A 24,105-nucleotide genomic window follows, 5' to 3' on the forward strand; every position below is an offset into this window, starting at 1 on the left:
GTCTGGTGGGCAGCCAGATTTAGCCAAGGCAGACCAATGGCAATTTCTGGTACTGGGATGACAGGAAGCCTTCATGGCATGCTTGAATAAAAACGTCTGAAGCATCAGCTGATTTATGTCTTGGTGAGGCTTAATGACACTGGTAAGAGGCACTGGTAACACTCCTCAAACTAAGCCTTCTCAGTATTGAATTGTTTGAGTCTTGGTAGAGCTTGGGGTTCAAATGGCCAAACTGCCTCTGAAAAACCACATTCGAGATATCTACATGTTGAAGAATACATTTAGTGCATCCTTAATGTACAGATCATGTTATCACTGTTACTGGGATACTTTTAAGAGTGCCATTTTGGGCTGGGGAGAGTGGCCTGAAACTCCTGATGCCAACTTTGGTTTACCCACTGGACATGCAGCCTGTGCTGTGGAAACTCCAGAGTCCTTCATCTGTGTGCATGAGAGGGGGATTGACTCCTGTTTTAGTAAGAGCTGATGGATAGTAAGAACCAAGGTCAGGAGTCACAGTGCAGAAAAAGGGTCTGCGTGACCTTTTTCCAAATGTCCCCTGAGAGCTGTGATGTTCACAGATGTGATGGCACTGGTGAGGGTTGGGAATTCAGCAATGGACTGACCCAGACAAGTTCTGGATTTGTGATCTGGCAAAGGTCATAAGCTCAACTGAGACAAAGAATTAAAGATCACATTAACTGAAGCAGAAGTGGTGAAGCATATTCTGACCTTCTTTCTCTTAAGCCTTCAGTAAGGCACTGGTACATCTTGGACTTGGTATATTTTTCACTATGCAATACAAGCATTTTTAATCCTCAGGCTATGAACTGTACTAGTCAGAAACAAATTAAGCAACACGTCAACAAAAATCAAAAGGTAAACTAATAGAAAAAAGCATTCATGCCTGACAGTAAAGGCAGTAAAGTTTAAACACAAAATGCTGTTAAGGAACAGTAAGAATACTCAGAAAAGCAAGAGCAATCAAACAGAAAACAAGACTGAATGGCTAAGGATGACGCTGATAGAGATACAATAGAACATATCAATTCTTATGTATGAAAGTAATCAATTTCTGTAATGGGCATGACACAAGCAAACCTTCACAGGACTGCCAAGGCTCTGTCCATCACAGTATGCATTCAGGCAACAACTCAATATAATGTGACAATGACATTTATTAATGATGGAACACCGGCAGACCTTGTCAATACAAAGCATTGTAGTAACATACAAAAACTGAATGTCCTTGAGGGTTACAGCAGCAAAAACATAAAATTCAACAGGAGAAATGCAAGGTCATGCACTTATAGACTAATAATATTTCTGCCAGAGGATGGGAGTGACAGCTGGAAATGAACAAAGGCATAAATAAAAGGACAGTCATTGATCACAAAGTGACTGAGAGGTCTAGACCTGACCCTTCCAGGCAAGTAAGTACATAAAACCCTAGAAAGTTTCAAGAACAATATTCTACAAAGACATAGTAAAATCTCATCTGGAGTTCTGTACACCTTTGACCAGACGTACTAGAAAAATTCATTCAAGTAGGAAGAGGCAGAGAGTGGGGACCTTGCTGGAGAACTGAAGCACTGCATTAGGCAGTCTTAGAGATACCCAGTGCAGCTATCAGAAATAGTCTAGCCACGTTATTAGACTGATTATTCACACACACACAAAAGATATACAAGAAGGCGATCTGGCTTACTTAGACTAGAAAAATGAAGGGGTAAAATATCCCCTGAAATGTAAAAAACAGCTATAAGAAATACATGAGAAAGAACACACAGAAAAAACTTAGTTACTGCTACATTACAGTGTTGACACACACAAAAAATAAGCAGACACAAAAAAACCCAAAACAACCTCAGCACAACAAAAATAAATAAATCTATTTAGCCAGAAAGCTAAAAAAAAAAGTTTCCTGCAGTTTGATCAAAAGAGGTCTCGAATAGCAATGTCACCAATGCTTTATTTTGGTGCCAAACATATGGTCTTTAGAAAAACGTTTTCTTAGACTATTCAAAATCCCTCAAGGTCAAAGAGATCTCTCAACCTTACACAATACACCTGTAAATCTCAAAAATCTACTTTGTCTGTTCTGAATGATGAGTAGGAAGAGACTTAAGAAGTGAAGTTTCAATGTATGGAGACAAGGGTCACCTTTTTAACTTTGCCAACTTAATAACAGATTTAAACTGCCCCATAACAGCCAGATTAATTCATAAAATAATATTAATTCATAAAAAAATACCTGTGCCTCAAAGATTCTTTTTCCTTTTTGAAATATTTTAAACATGTATCTGAAGAGTAAAAAGGAAGAGAAAGTTACTTACAGCAGTTGACAGCCGGGATGCCAAGGTCATTTCCAAATTTCCTTTGAGACCAAGAAGTGCAGGAACCAAGATAAAGACTTCAGTAACATTCTTGAACACATCCCAGTGCTATACAAAGTATACAGTGGGAAACATTTAATTGAAAAGTTCTCTTTAGACCATCCACAAAGTATGCAAAAAAATTCTGTAAATCATAACTTAGCCAGCTAAAAAAAATGTAATCGTTTTATATTAGACTTAAAATCTGAAGTCAAAACTGTTACCTATTTAGATAAAACAGATTTATGACTGCATATTACTGCTTCAAAGGTGAGAAGACTATAAGCAAGAGATACAAAACCTGGCCTTAAATAAACACAGTTAAAAAAAGAAGTCATTAATTTGAAGTATTTGTTTTTCATGACTTTAAAATAGTCCCAGATACTATGACTGCTCTTGAATTCTGCTCTTAATTTTCAATAATATTTTCATCTTTTCCCCCAGCTGTGTAGAAACCTCACATAAAACCAGCAAGGAATCAATTGTCATATTAACAGAGCCTGTAAGTAAAAAAAGCTTGTCTTTATTCTTTTACCTTTAAGTGTGAAATTTACAAGAGCACAGCTTTCCAAAACCCAGACTTTTAGAAGAAAACTCTTAATTTTTTGTGCACCAAGTTCTCAGCACCGAAGTGCTGTGTTTCTTTGTATGTCTTGTCAACGCATGTATTTAATTCGTCATCATTTACCAATTTTAACTAAACTAACAAAGCTGTAAATTGCCTTTGTACTGAGGAATTTGCAATCATTTAAATGATTAATTTAATGAAAATAAAAGGATTCAATTAAAGCATCTCTACAAAGAATAAATTGGTAAGATGTACATGAACAAAGCACCAGACTGGTGTCAAATAGCCCACAAGCAGTAAAGTTTCTATGTCAAATTTTATTTTCCTTTTTCTTGAGGTAATGAAGTGTCTTTTCATTGCAACTGATTGAAGTTCAAGCTTCCTTGACTCTCTCAAGATTTTGAGTGACAAAGATTGTCATCTCTTGCTCCTATTTTAATTAACTTCGTAAACTCTTTAAAAGTGTAGCTAAAGAAATCCCTAAAGCTGAACAAAGCAAAACCAAACAAAAGGAGGGAAAATCCACACAGATTAATTTCTGTATTGTATTTCTGTTTAAATATTGTGGTTATTTCAAACCTTTTAAATAAGGCGTGCATAGTAGCAGAACCACGTGCAGACCTAATAACATCTCAATATTGCAGACATCTACAATGTCACATTAGAACTACAGACCTCACAGACTACCTGTTAAAAAAGAATCTTCCAAAGCAAATACCAACCTGTACAATATCCAAAACCATGCCAGCAGAAACAGTTCCGAATCCTGCTAGCAAAAAAGGTACGAGTATCTGCAGTGCCATAATACTACTTGATTCTTTGGGTTGTTTTCTTCTTCCTTCCACGATGATATCTTCATTACTGTCACTAGAGAGAGTGTCATCCTGCAACATGGCATCTGTTTCTGAAGTATCCATGCCACCACAGTAATTATAACTGGTAAAATCATCATATTTAGGGCTACAGCTAGATGGGCTGTGTCCATTGCTACCATGAAAGCTTGGTTCTGAGAAGTGATGGTACTCTGTGTGTTGTTCTGACCTGACATTAAAATTGTGTCCTGCTGGTTGCAATCCATCTTGCCAGACACCATTCACCTTTTTGTGTTTTTCCTCTTGGTTTATTTGGTAAACAACAGGAACCATACTTAAAAGCAGTCTCAAAAATTTATCAGACTGAATTGTATTAAGATTTACAGTCCAGTTTACAAAGCCTTCTCTGTCATGGACTTTGCTATTTGTTTTGGAGATGGTAGATCTGCCTTTCCAGTTAGTCATAGTGCTACAGAAGTACAGGTTGAAAAGCACTTTGTTCTTCAGATGTCAGCCAAGAAATCTTGTAGGTGAGTCTTCAAGCACCACACTTACATGTGGACCAAAATGTTCCTTTTCTGCATGGAAAAGTGTTTTTTCATTGCTCTCAGATCTTCAACAATTCCATAAGCAAGACTGAATCTGCAAAAAAGTAGAAAGCATATATTTAACTTTTAAAATATTTTAACTCTACAGAATACAAAAGATATTGGTTCGATTTTTCAGATCACAATCTTTTCTCCTTTCTCTTTACTGTGACTTAAGGTGAAGTTGTTTCTACTTTGACATTTCCATCATGGTAGGAAATTAAACAATGATATACTGACAATCTCAAGTCATTTCACATTCCCTTTATCAGAAGCCACTTCACCTTCCTTTTCTTTAATCTTCACGTGATAACCGCAGCAATTTACTAAAAGAACAGTTCTAATTTGACTCAAAGCTTTGCTGACTTTGGTATTTATTACTAAACTCCATAAATACAAGTAAATGATTAGCATAAACAGAGAAACAAAGGTCAGGGAGACTGCACCAACATGATGTAGGATAACACAATTCCACATGACTTTGTATCTATGCGAAGTTGTGGAAACATTATACAGGCTTCAGGAAATGAAAATATTCTAGAGCTGGAGGACTTTTAATCTGCATTTCCTAAGAAATTCAGCCTCCTATAATCATAGGAGGATGATCCTATGATCATCATTTTTTATGATTCCTATACTTCGCTTCCATCTGTTTCAATGCTTTTAAGTCCTCCAGTATTTCAAGAGCAATTTTAGATAGACTTTACAGTGAGTGGAGATGTCAAAGCTTTTAGCAACTAACAGCCTTGTAGGAGAACCAAGTTTGTGCCTTTGCTGTTAGGCATCTTCAAACATTACCTAGGATAACTCACTCCTCTATGGCCAGAGCAAGTCAAATTCAAAATTCCTGCTGCTCATAGAACTATTTGATTTGGGCTTTTTGAATGAAGAGATGACGCAGAAGCAACACGATGATTTTCCCTCTACCACTTGCTTTATCCAAGGGAGCTCTGACCAAGAAACGAGTATTTTAAAAGTGACAATGGAATTTATGGCTTGATCTAGAAAGAAGCCAAGTTTTGCAAGAAACTGCAATTTTTTTGCCACAAGACCAACTGAGGAATTTAAATAACCAAGATTCCTGCAATATCTTTTGCTGCCCTGCAGCAGACTGTGCTACATTGAACCTTTTAGTTTCAGTACATAAAAAACTCCTAGGCCTCAATTCTGGTTTCCATACACTTTAATTAGGAATAACAAAACAATTTTTGCTGCTATCCCCGAGCAGCTCTAACCACAGGTAGAAACGGTGCTCTGTTAAGTGCTACAGAAAGACAGAACAAGAAGAAGAAATTGAAGGATTTCATTTCACTCCCAGGAAAATGCATTGAGAAAATTTTCTGACAGTTTTAACAAGGCAGAGTCTGGCTCTCATTGCAGTTTCTCCCATATGTCCTCCAGTCGCATCACCAGAGTGCTAGACCAGTGACTCACAGAAATTATTCATTGCTCTGGAACTCTGGCCAAAAATATTTGGGTTAATTATCCATATCTTGTGTAACATATGGATTGGTCTCCTTTTCAGTTTTTATATTTTGCGTTTTTTTAAGAAACAAATCCTTTGATAAGATTGTGGTTTCATTTAATATAAGAAAGTATTAGCAAATAGAAATTGTACCTAAAAGAGAAAAAAAGAGGGAACAGAAAAATTATTTGGTCACGTTCCAAATGGAGGAAGAGGCTAGCATGGATGGCTAACTGTTAAAATAGTACAAAGCAGTTTGGATGGCAGCCATTTCTATTTTTCCAACCACAAAGACTTAGAATGACAAAATGTGAACTTAATGATAAATGCTGGAAAAGGAGAATTTAAGAAGATAAACTGAAAAATGTAGAGTCATAAAATTGTTTAGGTTGGAATAGTATAGTATAGTATAGATTGAAGAGTAATTGCTCCTTCAGAGCATACAGAGAGAAGATAACTACAAACCCTTCTAAATGTAACTATTGATTTCTAAAAACCTGTTCCAACAAAAATAATTTTCTAAATGTCATCTGATGCAATATTTTCACCCTAAATTACAGGCTGTTAATAATTACTGTATTTTCAGGGGGTTTTTTGTACCTACAAGATGCAGCAACCCTTGTTGCTCATGTTGTTCTAAGGAACAACAAGAACTTCCCCAGAAGCTTTATCATTGACAAGAAAAATGCCTATGTTGTTGTTGTTGTTGTCTAGAAAAGATATGGGAGCTAAAGAAGCAAGCTCTGCTCAAGTAATTCATATGAAGAAAAGGCAGTTAAAATCTCAAAAATACCTCTCCCAGTCTCTGTAGGAAGAGGAGATAAGTGGTTCTGGTTTCTTGACATATAATCTGGAGGTTACAGAAAAAGATGAAGTACTGAAAAAAAAAAAAAGAGAGACAGACAAAGATCCTTTGAGAAGTCAGGAAGCAGCTTCAGATTTATCATATCTGGCATATTATATATGAAATGAAAGGGCACCTTGTCTTTGTCCCTACAGACAAAATAATGAGCTATGCCCAAGCTATGAAAATAATAATTCCCTCTTCCTTATTGTTTCATAAGTACTTACATTTAATTTCGTTCTTTTCCTTCATACATTTTATACCACATGACAATTACTGTGTACTTCCCACCTCTCTCTGTCTCTCAGTCCTGTAAGCATACACAAACATAAAAAAACAGCTTTGTAAACATAAATAGGAAATACAGCCATATCCTGCCATTTGCCAAAGATATGTTCCTGAAAAATGAGACACTTGGCAATCCAACAGAGAGCAAGCCAATTTTACCTGTAAGGATAAATACAACTGATGCACACCGCAATTTAAAAAATACACATGGAAACAGTATACACGATGGTCAGTCAGAAATAATTGCTGTAGAAAATAGGAGCACAAGGTGGGAGAGATGCTGACTTTTGGAAATGCAAAGCTGCTTTAGAAAAATCTCAGCTACTTCAGCTATGAAACTGAACACCTGATCATGATCACATTTTTCCATCCTTCACCTTTGATTGGCTTGATTCATCTGAGAAAGATGAAATGATCAAAAAAATTAAACTGCTCAGGAAGAAGCTCAAAGAACGTTCTTCACTATTGCCCAAAGCATTGTCCACATTGTTTTAGACACACCTATAATGCTGTTCTCCAGAGCATGGGAAAGAAAATGCTTCTTCCATACTTTCCCTTGGTTTAAAGGACATCTAGCATTAGCAGGATTAAGGGACCGGGTCCTACAGCTAAATTTGATCAGATAGATATTAGACTGCCAACAATTCATTTAAAGCGTGAACACAGTAAATCACCATGACCTTTTAAGACCCTTTAAAAAAACAGGAAGGAGGAAGAATCAAGCATGAAATTTCTGTTGAGTCAACATTATGACAGGCTAAAACAAATACTTATCAAAGTCTAGGTCTAGGGAAATTTCTAATTTCTTTCAGAGCTTGGCTAACAGAACCAAAAGATAACATCTATCTAAATAATTCTGAGGGCTTTCACAGGACCCAAAGCAAATAACACCACAGTCGAAACCTGTTTTTCCTAAAAGTTGCCAACATTTTTTACAGGTGGTCTTGTAAAGTAATAATAATCTCTGCACTGCACTTCTAGGCAGTCCACAATAAAATACAATTGTGTAAACATGTCTGTCTGAGAAATGCCTCTCAGGACAAGAACAAGCCTTGGAAGGGGATTCAGGAAAGTAATAAGAAATGCTAACGAAACACTGAACTTTAATATTTTGCCATAATAAGCAAAGATGAAACTGGATTATTCCCCAGCTTGAAAGACTCTTTTTGTGTCTTCAGAGATGATGCCAGACTCTTCTCACTGAAAAGATGAGAGGTAGCAGGCACAAATTGAAACACTGGAAATGGCACTGAAACATAAGAAAAAGCTGGGGATTTTTACCACCGGTTCAAACAGGTTCTGGAGACTTCATCCTTGGTGATATTTGAAACCAAACTGGACACGGCCCCAAGCAACCTGTTCTTCTTGACCCTACTGAGCAGAGGTGGCTGAATAGAAAATTTCCTGAGATTCTTTCTGACCTCAGCAATTCTGACATTCTGTAAAGGTGGAAATGTGAGGTTTTGGGGGCATTTTTGAAGTTCAGAATACAGGTGATACAGGGATCTGCATGGCTTCTTCTCCACTATCGTGTTGTATATACATACAAGTGCCAGTATCACACTGATACCCTTATCACAGCCATGGCTAATCATTTACATTAGTGTAGTGGGCATATCAGCAGAAAGGGAAAGCTACATCATATCACCTCAGCATTATAGAGAGTAAACAGGTGGTATTATCATTAACCATTACATAGAATCCGGAAACCAGTAAGTACAAGATTACTTATACCAGATATTGAGTGTTAAAGAGTGTAAAACATGCTGAAAATTAACAAATGTTGTATGCGAGGCAGATATAAGACCATTACATACCATTTTTAAGTATTATGAAGTAAACTATGTTTATTGTATGGCAGTTGCTGGTTAAATTAACAGCAAAAGAAACAAATCACAAGGGGGAAAAACCAGATTAAAAAACCTCCAGATGCCTTCTTGACAGTAAGACCTGCCAGCCCCAGGCTCAGTTTTCAGACAAGTTTGAGACTGCTGCATTCCACTTCCTGAACACGGTAGCTTTCGATTTTGGCCCCAAGAAAGAGCAAAGCAGATGTGAGAAAAAGACTTGGTTTGACTGCACTTTTAAAGCAACTCATCTAGAAGAGACCAAAACAGAGTCAAAACACAGCAGCAAGGCTGTGAAATGTGGTTGGTTGTAAAATGATCCAAATGGAATACCAGCATGAAAAATACCACGCAAATCACATCCTTCAGCCCACCAAAAGCAGGTCAGAAAGTATGAAATGTAAGAGATAATGCAGTCCTCTAGATTAAGTAACCGATACATACTTACCAGGATGAATCCTAACTACTCTTTGGGATCCTGATTACAGGTCTCTACTGTCATCACCAAGGAGAGATTAATTACTTATTAACTCAGGCACTAGGACACAGACTTCACATTGTTTTTTGTGGATAATATCATACAGGTATTTGAAAAGAAAATGATACGCTGTTATTTTTCCTCCTGAAGTGTCTACCAGGCATATTGCAATATTTATGGATCCAGTTTCACAACCTCTTTAGGGTAGCAGATGTAGGGAATGCTGCCAGAACAGGTCATCCTACCTGGTCTCATCTTTTTACCCACATTGCTGAACTGCTAAAGTGAGGGTAACTAGGCATGTCTGCTAAACATTGCTAGGTCTCTTCCTAAAGATTAACAATTATTTCATTGTCTATAACCTGGATTCAAATGTGAGTGAAGAAGATACACAACTATACCCTGGACAATGGGCTGGGGGAAGCAGAAATTATAACATTCACTGACAGTAAAGAAATAGACAACTACAACCTGAACTTCATGGAGAATTAATGAGAGAGTAGAAAGCAAAGTGAAATAAATCACAAAAAGCTCCTATGTTTTGGCAGAAAAGTATGGAAAGAGAATAAATGTACCATCACACGTTAATTTACAATGCTTGTAAACAAAGAAGACGCGATGGTTGAAGTCTGTACCTGTGCTGTTCAGGCAGAGGTTTCATGCTTGTCTAGCACTGCATCTGCGGTGACAGAGTCTGGCACGTTTTTATGGGTGCAAAGGTGGGAACAGAACTGCCTGCACATACGGACGTAAAAAGTGCCATGGAATAGGGGCTACTGGGAATGTTGGACAGGTCTTGTGCAGGCACAGAGAAACCAAAGAAAAGGCTCATTGTCCAGGCTACCTGGAGCAGTGCATAATTACGCGCACATGATGAATACCCGCTGTGGGGCTCTGAGGAGCGCAGAGTACCGGGGCGCGGGCGGCCAAACGCGAGGCAGCATCCGCGCTCCGGACGCAGGACATCGGCCCGGCCGGCGAGCAGCGGAGCCCGCCCGGCGCCGGGGGGTGCCTGCGGGGTGCGGGACAAGGGCGGGCTGGAGTGTCGGGGCCCGCAGCACGGGGAAGACGAGCCCCGCGGCACCCGGGGAACACCGGCCGGGGCGGGAGGCGGGCGGCACCGACAGCCCCCCAGCCCTGGGCACCCCGGCATCGGGGCGGGCCGGCGCGGCGCTCGGGGGGCTCCGCCACTCGCCAGGAAACTTTCCCGCCCACGCCCCCGCCGCCTCCCCCGGCCCGGAGCGGCAGGTCCCCGGCCCGCCCGGTCCCTCTGCCCTCGCTCCCCGCGCCGCCCCCTCGGGCCGCGCCCTCCCCTCACCTGGGCGAGAGCGGTGCCGGCAGCGTCGCGGGGTCGCGCTCCATCGCTGCGGCGGGGAGGGAGCAGCCCGGCGGCGGTGACAGCTCCGCGCTAGGTGAGCGCCGCCGCCACTGAGCAGGCGCGGAAGCGGGCGGCCCCCGCGATGATGTGGCCCGTGATGCGCAGAGCCGCCGCCGCCGCCGCCACCGGCCGCTCCGAGCCGCCGCCGGGCGGGGGAGGGAGGGAGGAGCCGAGCGCCGCCGCCCCGCGCCGCCCGTGGGACGGGACGGGACGGGACGGGACGGGACGGGACGGGACGGGACGGGACGGGACGGGACGGGACGGGACGGGACGGGACGGGGCGCCGTGCCGTGCCTGCGGTCCCTCGCAGTCCGGCCCCTGGGGGAGCCCCCGCTGCCTGACATCCGCCGCCCGCTGCGGGACCCGCTGGCGTCCCCTTGCCGCTGCGCCATCCCCCCGCCCCTCGGCGGTAGCGGGGGGCGAAGCTGCACCCCCGGCTCGCTGCCTCCGCAAGGGCCCGGCCGGTGCCCCGCAGCCGGGGGAGACAAAGCACTGGGGAGTGGGGCTCCAGGGCGCTCCCCGGGCGGAGCCGGCGGTGGCGGTGCCTTTGCTTCCACTCGCAGAAGCTTTCTTGGCGACAAGAGCACGGGTCGCCGGTTGACTCCTGACTGCCAGCTACCAGGACATTGCCGCTCTTTTCTGCCAGCTGGCTAAAAGCAGCTTCCTCGGGAATCCCATTTTTTTAAGTTTTAGGGTCAGTTGGAATATCCCATGTTCTTGCCCAGCTAGGTTGTACACCTTGCACACAGTGTGTAAGTCTGTGAGTTACTCCATGACATCAGCTGCCTGTGTTTAACTAAGTATGGAGCCAAGGCCTTGCTGGACTCCTGTGCTGAGAAACACTTTATATTAATACATCAAAACAGTCAAGCCAGCTAAATTTGTGCATTTCTAGTTTTGTGCATTACTAGTTTTATTCCTCAGTTGTTGCTCAACACTTTGAAGTGGTGAAGGATGCCTTAACAGGAAGGTGAAAGAGAAGAAAGGAAAAAAGAGGATGAAAAGAGAAGATTTAATGACGGTGACAGCAGCTGAGCCTACAGCATCCCTTTTCATGTCTACAGAGAGAAAAAAAAGACAGCACGGGCAAATCACCAAGTACCTGCCATAAACTGGAGCTAGGTGTGGTGGGGATGTGTGGAATAGCAGAAGCTTAAGCACAGGGAAATGCATTTGCAAGAGTGGGGCCAAAACATTCTGCGCTACAAGAGTGAAACATACAGCATCAGCTTGAACACTCAAGTCGATACCACCTTAAATGAATGAAGCAGCCCAAAGCTCGGAGCTATTAATTCAGCTGTCTCAAGCCTGAATTTATTGGGGATTTGGGCTACAGAGCTGTTGTTTCCCTATCCTTGTAGGAACTGTATATATCCATGCTTTGTGTGTGCTCAGGTGTTACACAGCATGGATACTTAATTGGGCCGCTTTACAAATCAGATAAAGATCACGTCTGCTTCTGTTGTCAACAGGTTAGACTGTAAACCTGAGGTTTGGGAATAGCACCTGAGGGTGCTGTTTCTGGCTTTTCTAATTGCTTGTCTGGTTATCTTGGGCAATCACTTCATCACTCCCTACTGCAGGTTCCTTGACAGCATTATGCCCCGCCCTCCATGGAAATCACATAATACCCATGGATGAAATATATTATTTGAGGTTCACACACTATTATTTTGGGTTGTGTACAAATTCAGAAAGACTCACTTTTGAGGCCCAAGGCAAAAACCTCAGCCCTCAAGATTTTTCAGTCATTAAAGCTAGCAATGGGATTTTTCTGGAAAATGGAAATTCTGGAGCATAGTTGGGTAGAAAGGTGAAAACCAGGTAGCAAATTCAGTGGAATGCAGCTGGCACTGTGGGTGGGCTGAGGAAGTGACACAGGACACTTGTTTGGGCCAGTCTGTCAGGAAAACAGCAGGGTGGTCTCTTGCTTGAGGCCTTGCAGAAGGTTTGCTTCTTATTCATGTTTATTCCAAGAGACTGGAATCTGGGTGATTGTGTGGTTAGGTTTTTTCCTGTGTTCTTTGCAATGAGAGCCTATAAACACCACTTACCTGATTACTATTTTTTCTCATTTTCATCTTGGGCTTCCCATCTTGTTTCCTATGAACCATTCAGTTTTCTTTTTGCAGTTTTCACACTGTCTAGATGTGAAAGGACAGAAGCTGCAGAACAGATAAGGACATAAACTGAGGAACAAATCCTGAATAACAGGTTGGCCAGTGTCAACTGAACTTGGTGGTTGTGTAAGTTTCTTTTCCAAAGGATGACTAAAACTCCCTCAGGCTCTGATATTTAATTTTAGATTCATTTGTCAAACTCTGAAAATGAAAATGGGCAAGTTTTCAGAGATAAGCAACTACTGGCAGGCGTTTGGTGACGTTACCTGCTGGCAGCTTGGTTCCACATGCTCATGGCTCTTCCAGGTGAAGGGATGGACTTTTTGTGCCAAATCACAGAATCAGTCAGGTTGGAAGGGAGCATAGTGGATCATCTGGTCCAACCTCCCTGCTTAAGCTGGCTTGTCCTTGAGCACTTTGCACAGAATTGTGTCCAAACAGTTCTTGAATATCTCCAGTATGGGAAACTCCACACTCTCTCTGGGCAACCTGTTCCAGTGTGTGGTCACCTGCACAGTAAAGAATTTCTTCCTCATGTTCAGGTGGAACTTCCTGTGCATCAGTTTCTCCCCGTTGTCTCTTGTCCTATTGCTTGGCACCACTGAGCAGAGCCTGGCTCCATCCTCTTGTCACCCTCCCTTTACATACTTATGTACATTGACGAGGTCTTCTCTCAGTCATCTCTTCTTGAGGTTGAACAGGCCTCCAGCTCTCTCAGCCCTTCCTTTTAAAAAGATGCTTCAGTCTCTTAATCATCGTTGTTGCCTCTGCTGGACCTGCTCCATGTCCCTCTCGTACTGAGGCACGCAGAACTGGACACAGCACTCCAGAGGTGCCTCACCAGGGCTGAGCAGCGGAGCAGGATCACCAGCCTTGACCTGCTGGCAATGATCTTCCTAATGCACCCCAGGACACCACGGACCTCCTTGCCCCCAGGGCTCGCTGCTGGCTCATGGACAGCTCGTAGTCCACCAGGACCCCCAGGTCCTTCTCTGCAGAGAAGAGCTGCTTCCCAGCAGGTCGGCCCCCATCCTGTAGCGGGGTTATTCCTCCCCGGGCGCAGGGCCCTGCAGTTGCCCTCGTTGGATTTCAGAAGGTTTAAATCGTTTCATGACGGTCTCCGCGGCGCGCTGTCCCCGCTGTCGCGCCCGGCTGCGGGCGGCAGTGCCGGCCCCTCACGCCGCCGAGCTCCTCCCGTCCGGTAGGGGGCGCGCCCCGCGCCGCCGCCTAGGGCGTGGGCCGCTCCACTTCCGTGCCGGCGGGCGCATGGCGGGGCCCGGCGGGGCGGCGGGGCCGGCAGCCTCCCGGGAGCTGCTGGACGTGGGGCGCCGCCCAGGTGAGTCCGGCAGCGGCCACCAGCGAGCGGGGGCTCGGCTCGGGCAGGCAGCCCAAGGGAGGGGTTCGTCAGGCCGCCGGGCTGCTGGTGATCCACTCGTGATTGCATCCCGCGTGCATTGAAGAGCTGCTTTCCCAGGCAGGGCTGTGGTAACGCGAAGTAAATAAGCGGGGAAATCCACGTTAAACGGTGGGCAGTCGTGACAACGTTTTTATAAGACCAGAAAAAAAGTTTAAAAGACAGAACGCTTCGCTTTAGTTAATGATGCCGGGGGGAAGGCTCCGTTGGTGGTCATAAGGATTAATGTGGCTAATTAATGCCGAATTCCCTGGCATCGTTTGGGTTTTGCGGCGCTGCTGCTGCTGCCCTCAGATAGCGGAGGGCATTGGCACCACGCAGATGAGGGGAGGGATTTAAATCGGTGCGGCTGGCACGCCTCAGCTCCCACCGCACCATGCCTTGCTGTGGGGTGTTGCAGGTAGTTTTTCTATGCGTTATAACTCTCGGTTAATCAATCTTTGGCTCAAAAACAGCTTAAGGAACTTTAGCTTAAACTTAAGGAGTGTGTAAGAGGTGACCTGCAGGGTGAGAGCTGTGGCCCCTGTAGCGCAGTATTTCTTCCAAAAGCAGCAAAAGCAGATGACAATTACGGAGAACTTGTCAGCTTAAGCACTGCAATACTTATTTGTTTGTTTGCAGGGCTGGAAGACATTTTGCTGATCAATTCAAAATGTAGCAGCAACAAGACCACAACTTTACAGACGGTTAAATTGCCAAGGAGCAGTGGTAAGTAAGGAGGAGCTTGTACTGTAACTGTGTCAAGTAGTAGGTAACACTTGTGACAGAACTTTGGCTTCAGTGCTTTCCTTGCATAGGTAAAGGGAGAAGCTCTTGTGTTCAGTGTCTACAGGTGGTAGGTCCTCCTCCCATTACAGTTCCATGTCCCACTGGTGAGTCATGTAAGTGCTGCTGCTGCAAAAATTAGATTTTGCAATGCTAGGCATTACAGCTCTAAGTTTTAGGGACAGATTGTTCTTTCCCAGCGCAGAGTTGTTCCTTGGGCTTCTTATTTCTTTTTAGAAGTAATTTGTCAGTATGATATATTTGTTGTATAAAAGCATTTAATTTAAAAAGGATTCCTGTCAACTTATTTTGTTCTCTGCTTTGTGATCGAGCTGAAATTAAAAAAGATTGTTACATCAAATTCTTTGTTAGATAAAAGTCTCTACAAAGATGACAGTGTTTCAAAGGTAGATTATACCTGTTTCCTTTTGTGGAGCTCACCTGGAATAGTACCTCTTCTCAAAGAAAGCAAACTGTTTGGCTCATCTCCATGTGTGGAGCAGTTTATTTGAAGAAACTCTGGAGGTGAAAATACTGTCTTCCTCTGTGGAAGGCATAGGAGTGTGATTCTCCTAATTGCATTGATTACCTTAAAATTCTTGTGAAGTCCCACTGAGCTGTAGAGGATAAGTGCTTTATACTTCAGCCTGGAGTTTCCATCTCTCTCCCACCATCTTAATTTCAAAATTTCTTTAGTCAATTGTGTAGACCTTTCATTAGTCTATCATGGCATCTGCTACAGCTAATTTTTCCATCTTCTTTGCGGCCTTCAGTCTATACTTAATTATTGTAGATGGCTGGAAATTACAGTTGAAATGGAATCTGTTTAAAGGCTCATTTCTGAGGTATAAATGTGAACACTAATGGGCATCTCTTTAACTTTTTTATATAAATGTGATAATTGGTTTTTTTTCAGTTTTGGACCGAGTACAGAGCTTTTTACCACAGATGGCCCAGGCAAACGATGAGCTCAAGAGAAAGATGGTAACAGCACCAGCTCATCAGTTTGATATTGAACATCTAGACAGTGAAACAGAAAAAGTTATAGAAATGGTAAATACGTTTTTTATTTTAACATAAATTTAGATGGGATTAAAATAACTCCTCGATCTTAGAATGAGTAATATGATAGATAAAGTGAAGTCTTTACCATAGTCTGTGATCTGCTAATTCAAAACTTATATGTAATAAGGATGCTTATTTGGTTGAAATTTACATCCTGGTTTTCATACTTGCAGAATTTAATCACTGGGGATAAAGTAGTTTAAGAACAGAATAAGACATGCTTTTGAATCAACAACTCTGAATCAAAAGTCACAAATTGTATTTTAAAAGTCTCATAGGTAATTTGGTTTAGCAACTGGACAATATGAGGCTTAGTAAGGCTTAACAGGAGGCTTTAGTGTAAGTGTAATTACTGGCTTTCAGCTCTGCTCTGTCATTATTTTTAGGACTGACTAGATCTTGGGTTTAGAAAAGTTGTTAGTGTTGTTGTGATCCTTTGTTGCTGGTATTTGTCTATTTATTTACAGTAACATAAATATTTTCTTTCTGGTTTTAATTGAAGTGCTGCAGCCACATGCTTATATAAGAAAGGTGATATATGTGCATGATCCAGCCAAGTGCCTTCTGGCTAAGCAGACCTCAAAAATCATGGCTCTGTATATGGATATAGGAGATCACTTCAAAAAGTATACTGGTGGTTTAAACTACTTGCTGTTTTAGACTAGTTGTAGTGCCCTGAGTACTATTACATTATAAGATATGAACTATATTGATAAATATATATATGTGTGTGTGTGTGTGTGTGTGTGTCTGTGTATTTGTCATGACCCTATATGCACTAAATGGTTTCAATTAAATTTTTTACTGAAAAGTGGTATTGATGCCTGCTTCTCATCAGTTTAAATACCTGATTTTGACAATCTGAGATCAGCTATGCGCTCAGTTCTTTCTTGGATAGTGATATAAATATGGCCTTAGATTTGCTATAGGCCAATATAAATTGCAATTTAAATATTTAGGAATCTCTTCATGATATTCATCATAATCCTGGGAAAACCCAGAGGTCTTTTTTATTGTGACTGTGGTTTTCTTATGGTAGCAGGCTGTTTAGTGTGTTTGCCTTATGTTTTACTCCAGTGATAGAAGTGCTATAGTGTGTGTGTGTGTGTATATATGCATGTATATATATATATATAAATAGTATATGTAATGTGTTAACCAAGATCTTTTATTTCCAGAATGTGGCTGTAGTTGAACTGAGTGATTCTGATACAGATGAAGAGTTGCTGACTTCAGAAGATGACTCAGAATCTGATGAAGATGATGCTGTAACAGATGAAGTGACAATAGACAACATTAAGTTTCCTAAACAAAAGGGAGAAAAGGGCAAAATAGAAATTTTGGACAGCAAAGAGAATGAGTAAAGCCATTTTATTTTACTTTAAAAAACTCCAAAGCAACCAAATCATGTTTTCTCACTTTGAAGAGTTGGCCCTTAAAACCACCTTGTTTCCCAGTGCAGCATCTCTCAGGATCCTGTGAAATGCTATAGATTTGGATTCTGGAGAGTTCAGAATCCACTCATGACTGTGGGAGGCTGGATTTCTGAAGAATTAAGTGTGATTTGATTCATCAAATAACAGGGAAGTGGACTTCATAGTAGATTACACTAAGAAAACAGCTAGCGTAAGGGGCACTTGAAAGTTAAAACTCTTGTTCTGTTCCTTTATTGAAGAAAGACTTTTTTTTTTATAGGATGATTGATAGAAGAAGTTTTTGCTTCAAGGGCAAGAGACACTTAGCTAGGAAAAAAGCTTTCGTTTTATATTCCATGTCCTGTGAAGTGCTATGTACACTATCTTCAATATTAAACATGATCCTTAAGTACCCCAGAAGTATGTCTGCATTGCATTCCTGACGGTGACTGCTGAGCACTGGAGCAGTGGCTGAGCTCGTTTCTAGCTGAGCCAGCCTGGGTAAGGACAGCCATGACGAGAGAGTTCAGCAGAGGATTGCTTACCCTGTGTGCCTGCACTGAGCTCCACACCAGCTCGGGAGGGTTACAGGCTCATGTGGTGCAAATACCTTCCATACTCAAAGGATCAAGTCTGCCTCTGGGGTGTCACGATAGCTTTAAGCTACACTTTTCATCCCCCAATTTCCCTGCCACATTTCCAATCTCCACTTTGTTAACATCCGTCATTTTCAGAAGGATAAAGAGGTGAATTTTCAGCTGGCCTGTGCTTAATTTGGCTTGACACAATTGTGAAACCAGAATCTGTGACAGTGTGTCTCATTCATACTTACCTCAGATTGATCTAATTACAATGGTTTGGGCTGTTGCATTTACTTCACAGATCAGTTTGCATTTCAGAAGTATCTGTCATGCTCCTGGATGTCACTGTTTCTTAAAGGAACTTTCTATTTTCTACACCATTAAAGTAAAATTTTTCTATACTGTATTTGCTCAAATATTAAACTTAATATTTGACTTGAAACCTGCAGTTATTTATAGAATTTATTTTGAATCCCATACTTAAAGTTCTAGTTTTAATATCTGTTTCTGTAATATTTCCAGTAAGAAATAACAAGGATTCTGGTCTTTCTTTTACAGTGGGGCTTAAATACAGGATGGAGATGATCTACTGATTAAACCACAGAACATTTTAGTGAAGGGGTAGGATGGGAATCAAAGAATCAGACTGCTACCTTTAATGGCAGCCCACAGATAGATGAAGCTTTGGGTGTTTTTGCATTCTAAGAGCAAGGAGTCTTAACAGGCTTAGTTAAAGAAGGTCTCAATCTATAGAAAATTTCTTCCAAACTGAAAAAAGTTTGAAAGCCAACATCAGACCTGGGACATTTTACAAGGGATTTTCCCACAGATTAAAAAAAAAAAAACCAAAAGTGTGAAATACAAAGTAATAATCGTGCAGTATGAAACAGTGATTACAGTCCATGTGCACAGACACAAAAAGTGATTTTAATCCATTAATGTAACCACCTTTCAAATTGCAGGCAGATCACACATTCTGTATCAACAAAAAGGTAGAAAATATTTTCAGCAACTTTAGCTTGATATGCATAGTTTAACACCAATGTTGAACTCTGTATGTACTATACAAAGATCATAGTAAGTGCACTTCCTTGCATTGATTTACTTCTTATGGCACAAAGGTTTTCCGTACTGCTGAAAAGTCACCAGAGCAGAGTGTTTAATTGCTACCATAAAACCTGACCTGGTTTATAGCAAAAATGGCATAATCAGTATATTTTAGTTCAACTTTAAAAGCCTAATGACTAAGGATTTAAAATGATCATGTAAACATGTCGCAGAAGTATGAAGTAGGTATGTGAGAAGTTATTCTTCAGTTCTATTTAAAAAAAAAAAAACGAACCATATTCTTGGGGTTTTTTATCTGGGAGGATGGGGGAAAATTGTGCTACCAACTGTTGCTGCTGCATAATTTAAATAGCTTCAGGGTAATTTCCAAAAGCCATCGTCTGTCAGACTAAAATTTGGACCTAATTTATAGAAACTTATCCATAGAATGAGTGTTTTGTTTTGTTTGGTTGGTTGTAGCACTGCAGACAGCGTATCCTACGCGTGGCAGAGTGCTTCGTGTAGTCATCAAGATTGAAACTCTGCTGAAAGTTCACTTCCCAAGTGAAGCTGTTACTTTAATATTCCACAGTGATGGCTTTGGTTCTGAGATATTCATGAAGAGCTTCTTCACCTGTACAAGCACAATATTCACCCATTAGAACAGCAGCTAAATTAATTTTGTCAGGCTGTAACTATTATTAAGAAAAAATTTGAAACACTGTAGCCAATATTTGAGTCCTTAAGGAACAATGGAAACTAATTACCTTCCCACTGTGATTTACAGAACTGGTTTGACAAGAGGCCAGACCCGACAGATGTAGAAGAAAAAAGGAACTGGAATTTAACCATAGGCAGCAGCAGTCTCTAGATGGCCAGCAGGGGCCCAGAGCTGAATTTATGAGCTTTGCTTTGCCTCTATTAAAGTTCATAGGTAGAGAAGCTGGGTAAAAATCAGTAATCTTTTTTTCCCTGATACCATCAGACATTTTGGTTTCAGGAAATGTCTTTGGAGATTCCAAAGGCAAAAATCTGTTGTGTGAATGAAATTTGGTTTTCCTTTTTTCTGTGCCATGAGGCTTGATCTTTCCAGACTTGTGAAGTTTCTTTGGCAGAGTAGACTTCACTTTTCTAAAAAAGTTGTTTTGAAAAGAAAATATTTTTAATGCATCTTTTTCTGTGGCTTTTGGCAATTTTTGGTGACATTTTAGGGTATAAAAATGTTTACCATGCTCTTACTCAGAGGAGAAACATTAATCAGCATTTTTCTGAGGGAAAAAATATTTTGGCCAATACCCTTGTTACTTGGCAACATTTTGTAGCCTGTACACAGCTCTGGACAAGCTGTAATTTGTCTGCTCACAGAGCTATAGCATCATTTCGCAAATGTACAGGAAAGGCTGAATGGGAAGTATTGAGGTGGGAATATTTAGGAAAGGGAGAGGAATTGGATTACTGTAGTTGGAGGAATGTAGGAGATGCAGGAAACGCACCCATAGTTCATGTTTTACTAGGTACACTGTACCCAGGCAAAGTGCTTCTTTCACTGATTAGGACTCTGAGATGAGAAATGAGGGAGGGAGACAACTTACCTAAATCTTTCCCGAAGCCAGACAGCTTAAATCCACCAAACGGTGCTGCCACATCAGTTTTGTTGTATGTGTTAATGAAAACTGTCCCAGCTTCTAGCTTTTCACTGATGTAGAGAGCTTTGTTTATGTCTTTTGTGAAAACTCCTGAAGCTAAGCCATATTCTGTGGCATTTGCCCGTCGCAATACTCCATCGACATCCCTATGGGGGAAAGAAATTATCTAATTGCAACTAGGTAAAATAAACAAGTGTTAGCAACCTTCCACCTTCAATGTCATTGAAGCAACTTTTCCCATGGCCTTTCTTCTCCACTGAGCTTTTTTAAAGATGACTTACCAAGGGCAAATATGTGTGTCAATCTGACAGATCCATGGAAATTCACACCCTTGCTTCAAGCTTGTGAAGTTTTTAACCTCACATCTCAACAGTTAATGTCTATACTGAGAAATGCCACGGGAAATGCTGCTGTTTGCATACGACTTTGCTCAGCTACTGTACAACTTGGGAATTAGAGCAATACAAAAATGCCTGTAAAGCAGATGATGAATCAGTTTGCTGAAATTTTGTCCAGCCTTACAAGTTAACGGAGAATAAAAGCTGAAATTCAAACTTCTATCAAGACACAACTCCCAGGCCATTTCCAGAGTGCCATTTTCTAGCTGCATCTCATCTCCATACAGCTTCAAAAATCAGTAGTAGTTTAAAACTTTAAAAAATTCAGCACAGTCCCTTATGACTACATAATTATGGATGTGAAGAGTTATCTACATGGCTGGTTCTTAACTTCATTATCAAACTGCAGAAGGGGAAACCTGATGGAAATACTTATATTAAGATTCTATGTAGGGTTTTAATCTCATCTGTATGTAAAATAATTCTTATGATCTGGAATGAAAGATATTAGAAGCGACAGTTTACAAAATACACAGAGGAATTTTCATTTGCAACAGTAATGGGCTAGTATTACACCATACACAACACTGCAGTCTTCTGTAACACAAAAAAATAAGTAATTCCACTGGGAAAAATACACATTTTGTAATTTGATCAAGCTATTGCAGTTACCACATAAACTTCAGTAAAACATTTCCCTGAATACTACCAGGTATTCAGATTGGTCTAACAAGATTTAATAAAATATTCTGTATGCTATCACTTCTTCCCTTAGGTGAAAATGGGAAAATAAAGTTTCTAACAGTAACCAAATGAGAACATACCCATTTTTAAATTTAGAGATCACCATCACAGGGCCAAAGGATTCTTCCTGGGCGATATACATATGGTCTTCAACATCTGTGAATACAGTGGGTTCCATGAAGAAACCTAAAGAGAGCATAGAGCAGCTTTTGAGCATGGTAAAAGTGCTTAAGGGTTTGCTGTTGTCCAGGCCATCTCTGTCCCATACTTTGAGGTCATAAATAACTTGCAACTTGAAATAGAAAATAGATATGAATGAAGTATGAATGGAAATGCATGCATTTCAAGAGAAATGGCAGAAAAAAAGAGGACAGACCGTAGCAATAGATATTGTAACTTACACTTCATTTGCACAGCTTCACATAATACGAGCTGTGAAAGCCCTGTGGTATTGTGGGCTTACCTGGTACTGTTCCCATGATATTGCAACTCCTCAAAATACAGCTGAGATAATCGTGACAGCTCTTGCATAAAGCATAGAAGTTCCAAATACCTCTGGAAAGTGTTTTACCTGGCCTACATACTTGTCTTCCTCCGTACACCAGAGTGGCTCCTTCTTTGACTCCAGTTTCACAGTATTGCAGCAACTTTTCCAAATGTGCCTTGTGATTTTGTGGACCATGATCTGTAGATCTGTCAAGTGGGTCACCGATTTTCATCTTTTTTATTTCTTCAACCTATGGGTTACCCAATTAAAATGAAGTTACGTAACATAGCAAAAAGTTGTTGAGAAGCAGCATTGTCTATCATAAGCTATAATGAGAAATTACGCAACTGAAAATAAGAAACACAAGTGTCTATAAAACTCGTGGATCTTTCTGCCACAGTAAAACATCTACTTACTTAACTTTAATCTTTGAATATCTTACCACTTTTCTAACAAATTCATCATGAATTGATTCTTCCACGAACAGCCTGCCAGCTGCAATGCAGTTTTCTCCTTTGTTGAAATATACTGCACCCATACCCTGATCAGGAAAAAAACATGAATATTTATATGCATTTTGTTCAGTCTGCCTTTCATTCTGTTCCGTTAGGTTGCATTCAGTGTTTGTGACCCTAAAAGTCTAATGCTTTATGTAAAAGAATATCACCAATACAACATCTTATTTATGAACTTTGAACAAAATATGGCTGGTAGGTAAGGTGAATTATTATGATTGATGGTGAACTAAAAACTATATGGCAATAGGGAGCTCAGTTCTTTGTTTTGTTGTAATTTCTAATGTATATTGCTTGTAGTACTTTTTGGGGCAGCATGAACAGTTAAATTGTGCTGGCATAAAGAAACATCTGAAGGTTTTTCATGCAAAGGATCCCTGGTATTCTTTTTGGCAAGTCAAGAAGAATATTGCAACACTGTGAGGATGTACCACAAGGTCTTTGAATATATTTTACTTCAAAGTAACATTACCATTTTAACAGCTCTGTCAAGTTCACAGTCACTGAATATGATCAATGGTGATTTGCCACCAAGTTCGAGAGAAACTTTCTTCAGGTTAGCAGCTGCACTGTAAAAAATAAAAATGGTCATATAAACCAAATTTTTAATACCTTATTCCCTTATTTCCTTTGAATCATAACTAGTGAAAATGTATAAACCTCTATTGTCCGATAGTGACTTAGTAGAATTCTACATAGTGGTAAACGACCATATGCAGTTACTTTTTCATTATTTCTACGTGCACAATATATCTAGTAAGATACTTCAGAACCAGACTAAGCAGGGTTTATTTATGAATCTTTTGCTGAGAGTACCTCTTCATGATCTGTTTCCCAGTTGGTGTTGAACCGGTGAATCCTACTTTGCGAACATCTGGATGCTCAGAGAGGTGCTGTCCCACTAAGCCACCTATCAGGGTGAGGAAAGCAGTGTAACTGGATGGTACATGGGCAATTTTTACTACTCCAGCAGCAGCACTGTAACACAGAAGGAACTAACACCACAAATCAAATACAGTATCACATCCTTATTTATATTTGCAGCTTTATTCCTATGACTGTGAAAAACTTGGATCCTGTTAGCATCTCCAAATTGTCCCATCTGTCTGGACTAATGAGCTTCTTAATAATCCACTGTAGGTGGAATAATCTAATTTGTAACCAAGCCTGCCCCATATAATTGCTTTGTCACTTTTCTTCCTTAGGGGAAGGAGGAAAATAGTGACATCAGGGAACACAGTGTGGACCATGACTACACTGATGAATATGCATCTTAGCACCTTGCTCTAGGTCTCACAGTCACATTTAAATACTTCCATTTGATGA

The 24,105-nt window shown here is 40.9% G+C and overlaps 3 protein-coding genes across 8 annotated transcripts in view; 1 reads left to right on the plus strand and 2 right to left on the minus strand.

The window, feature by feature from the left end:
- The window catches only part of SLC41A2 (solute carrier family 41 member 2), a 65,154-nt gene extending 54,416 nt beyond the window's left edge, over window positions 1–10,738 (minus strand). For 2 of the 5 annotated variants that reach the window (XM_048300453.1, XM_048300454.1), the window contains exons 1-4: window positions 10,583–10,738; window positions 6,879–6,961; window positions 3,666–4,397; window positions 2,337–2,444 (exon numbers count right to left, since the gene is read on the minus strand). In XM_048300453.1, coding sequence (XP_048156410.1) covers window positions 2,337–2,444; window positions 3,666–4,220 — 663 coding nt within the window. In that variant the 5' untranslated portion in view covers window positions 4,221–4,397; window positions 6,879–6,961; window positions 10,583–10,738. Of the gene's footprint in view, window positions 1–2,336; window positions 2,445–3,665; window positions 4,398–6,600; window positions 6,685–6,878; window positions 6,962–10,582 lie in introns of all 5 variants that reach the window. The other 3 variants (XM_048300451.1, XM_048300449.1, XM_048300450.1) reach the window with 3 other exon arrangements.
- A 3,261-nt stretch (window positions 10,739–13,999) lies between these two features.
- NOPCHAP1 (NOP protein chaperone 1) lies at window positions 14,000–17,838 on the plus strand. 2 transcript variants are annotated; one of them, XM_048301719.1, is made up of 4 exons: window positions 14,000–14,098; window positions 14,798–14,884; window positions 15,858–15,994; window positions 17,185–17,838. In XM_048301719.1, exons 1-4 carry the CDS (start codon window positions 14,029–14,031, stop codon window positions 17,368–17,370), a joined length of 480 nt encoding a protein of 159 aa, XP_048157676.1. In that variant the 5' UTR covers window positions 14,000–14,028; the 3' UTR covers window positions 17,371–17,838. The 2 variants fall into 2 exon arrangements, with proteins under 2 accessions (XP_048157676.1, XP_048157678.1); XM_048301721.1 differs by having other exon boundaries at window positions 15,858–15,925.
- ALDH1L2 (aldehyde dehydrogenase 1 family member L2) overlaps window positions 17,359–24,105 on the minus strand; it is a 30,537-nt gene continuing 23,790 nt past the window's right edge. Inside the window, 7 exon segments of the mRNA XM_048301718.1 lie at window positions 17,359–19,683; window positions 20,642–20,841; window positions 21,858–21,963; window positions 22,349–22,514; window positions 22,707–22,805; window positions 23,252–23,348; window positions 23,596–23,689. Coding sequence (XP_048157675.1) covers window positions 19,628–19,683; window positions 20,642–20,841; window positions 21,858–21,963; window positions 22,349–22,514; window positions 22,707–22,805; window positions 23,252–23,348; window positions 23,596–23,689 — 818 coding nt within the window. The 3' untranslated portion in view covers window positions 17,359–19,627.

This window comes from Corvus hawaiiensis, chromosome 4, assembly GCF_020740725.1.
Source record: "Corvus hawaiiensis isolate bCorHaw1 chromosome 4, bCorHaw1.pri.cur, whole genome shotgun sequence".
NCBI lineage: Eukaryota > Metazoa > Chordata > Aves > Passeriformes > Corvidae > Corvus > Corvus hawaiiensis.

Excerpts from the sequence above, each read along its gene's own strand:
- NOPCHAP1 (XM_048301719.1), top strand. The coding sequence starts at position 14,029 with ATGGCGGGGCCCGGCGGGGCGGCGGGGCCGGCAGCCTCCCGGGAGCTG. Across the intron at positions 14,099-14,797 it reads GGACGTGGGGCGCCGCCCAG|GGCTGGAAGACATTTTGCTG; the intron begins GTGAGTCCGGCA and ends GTTTGTTTGCAG. Across the intron at positions 14,885-15,857 it reads TAAATTGCCAAGGAGCAGTG|TTTTGGACCGAGTACAGAGC; the intron begins GTAAGTAAGGAG and ends GTTTTTTTTCAG.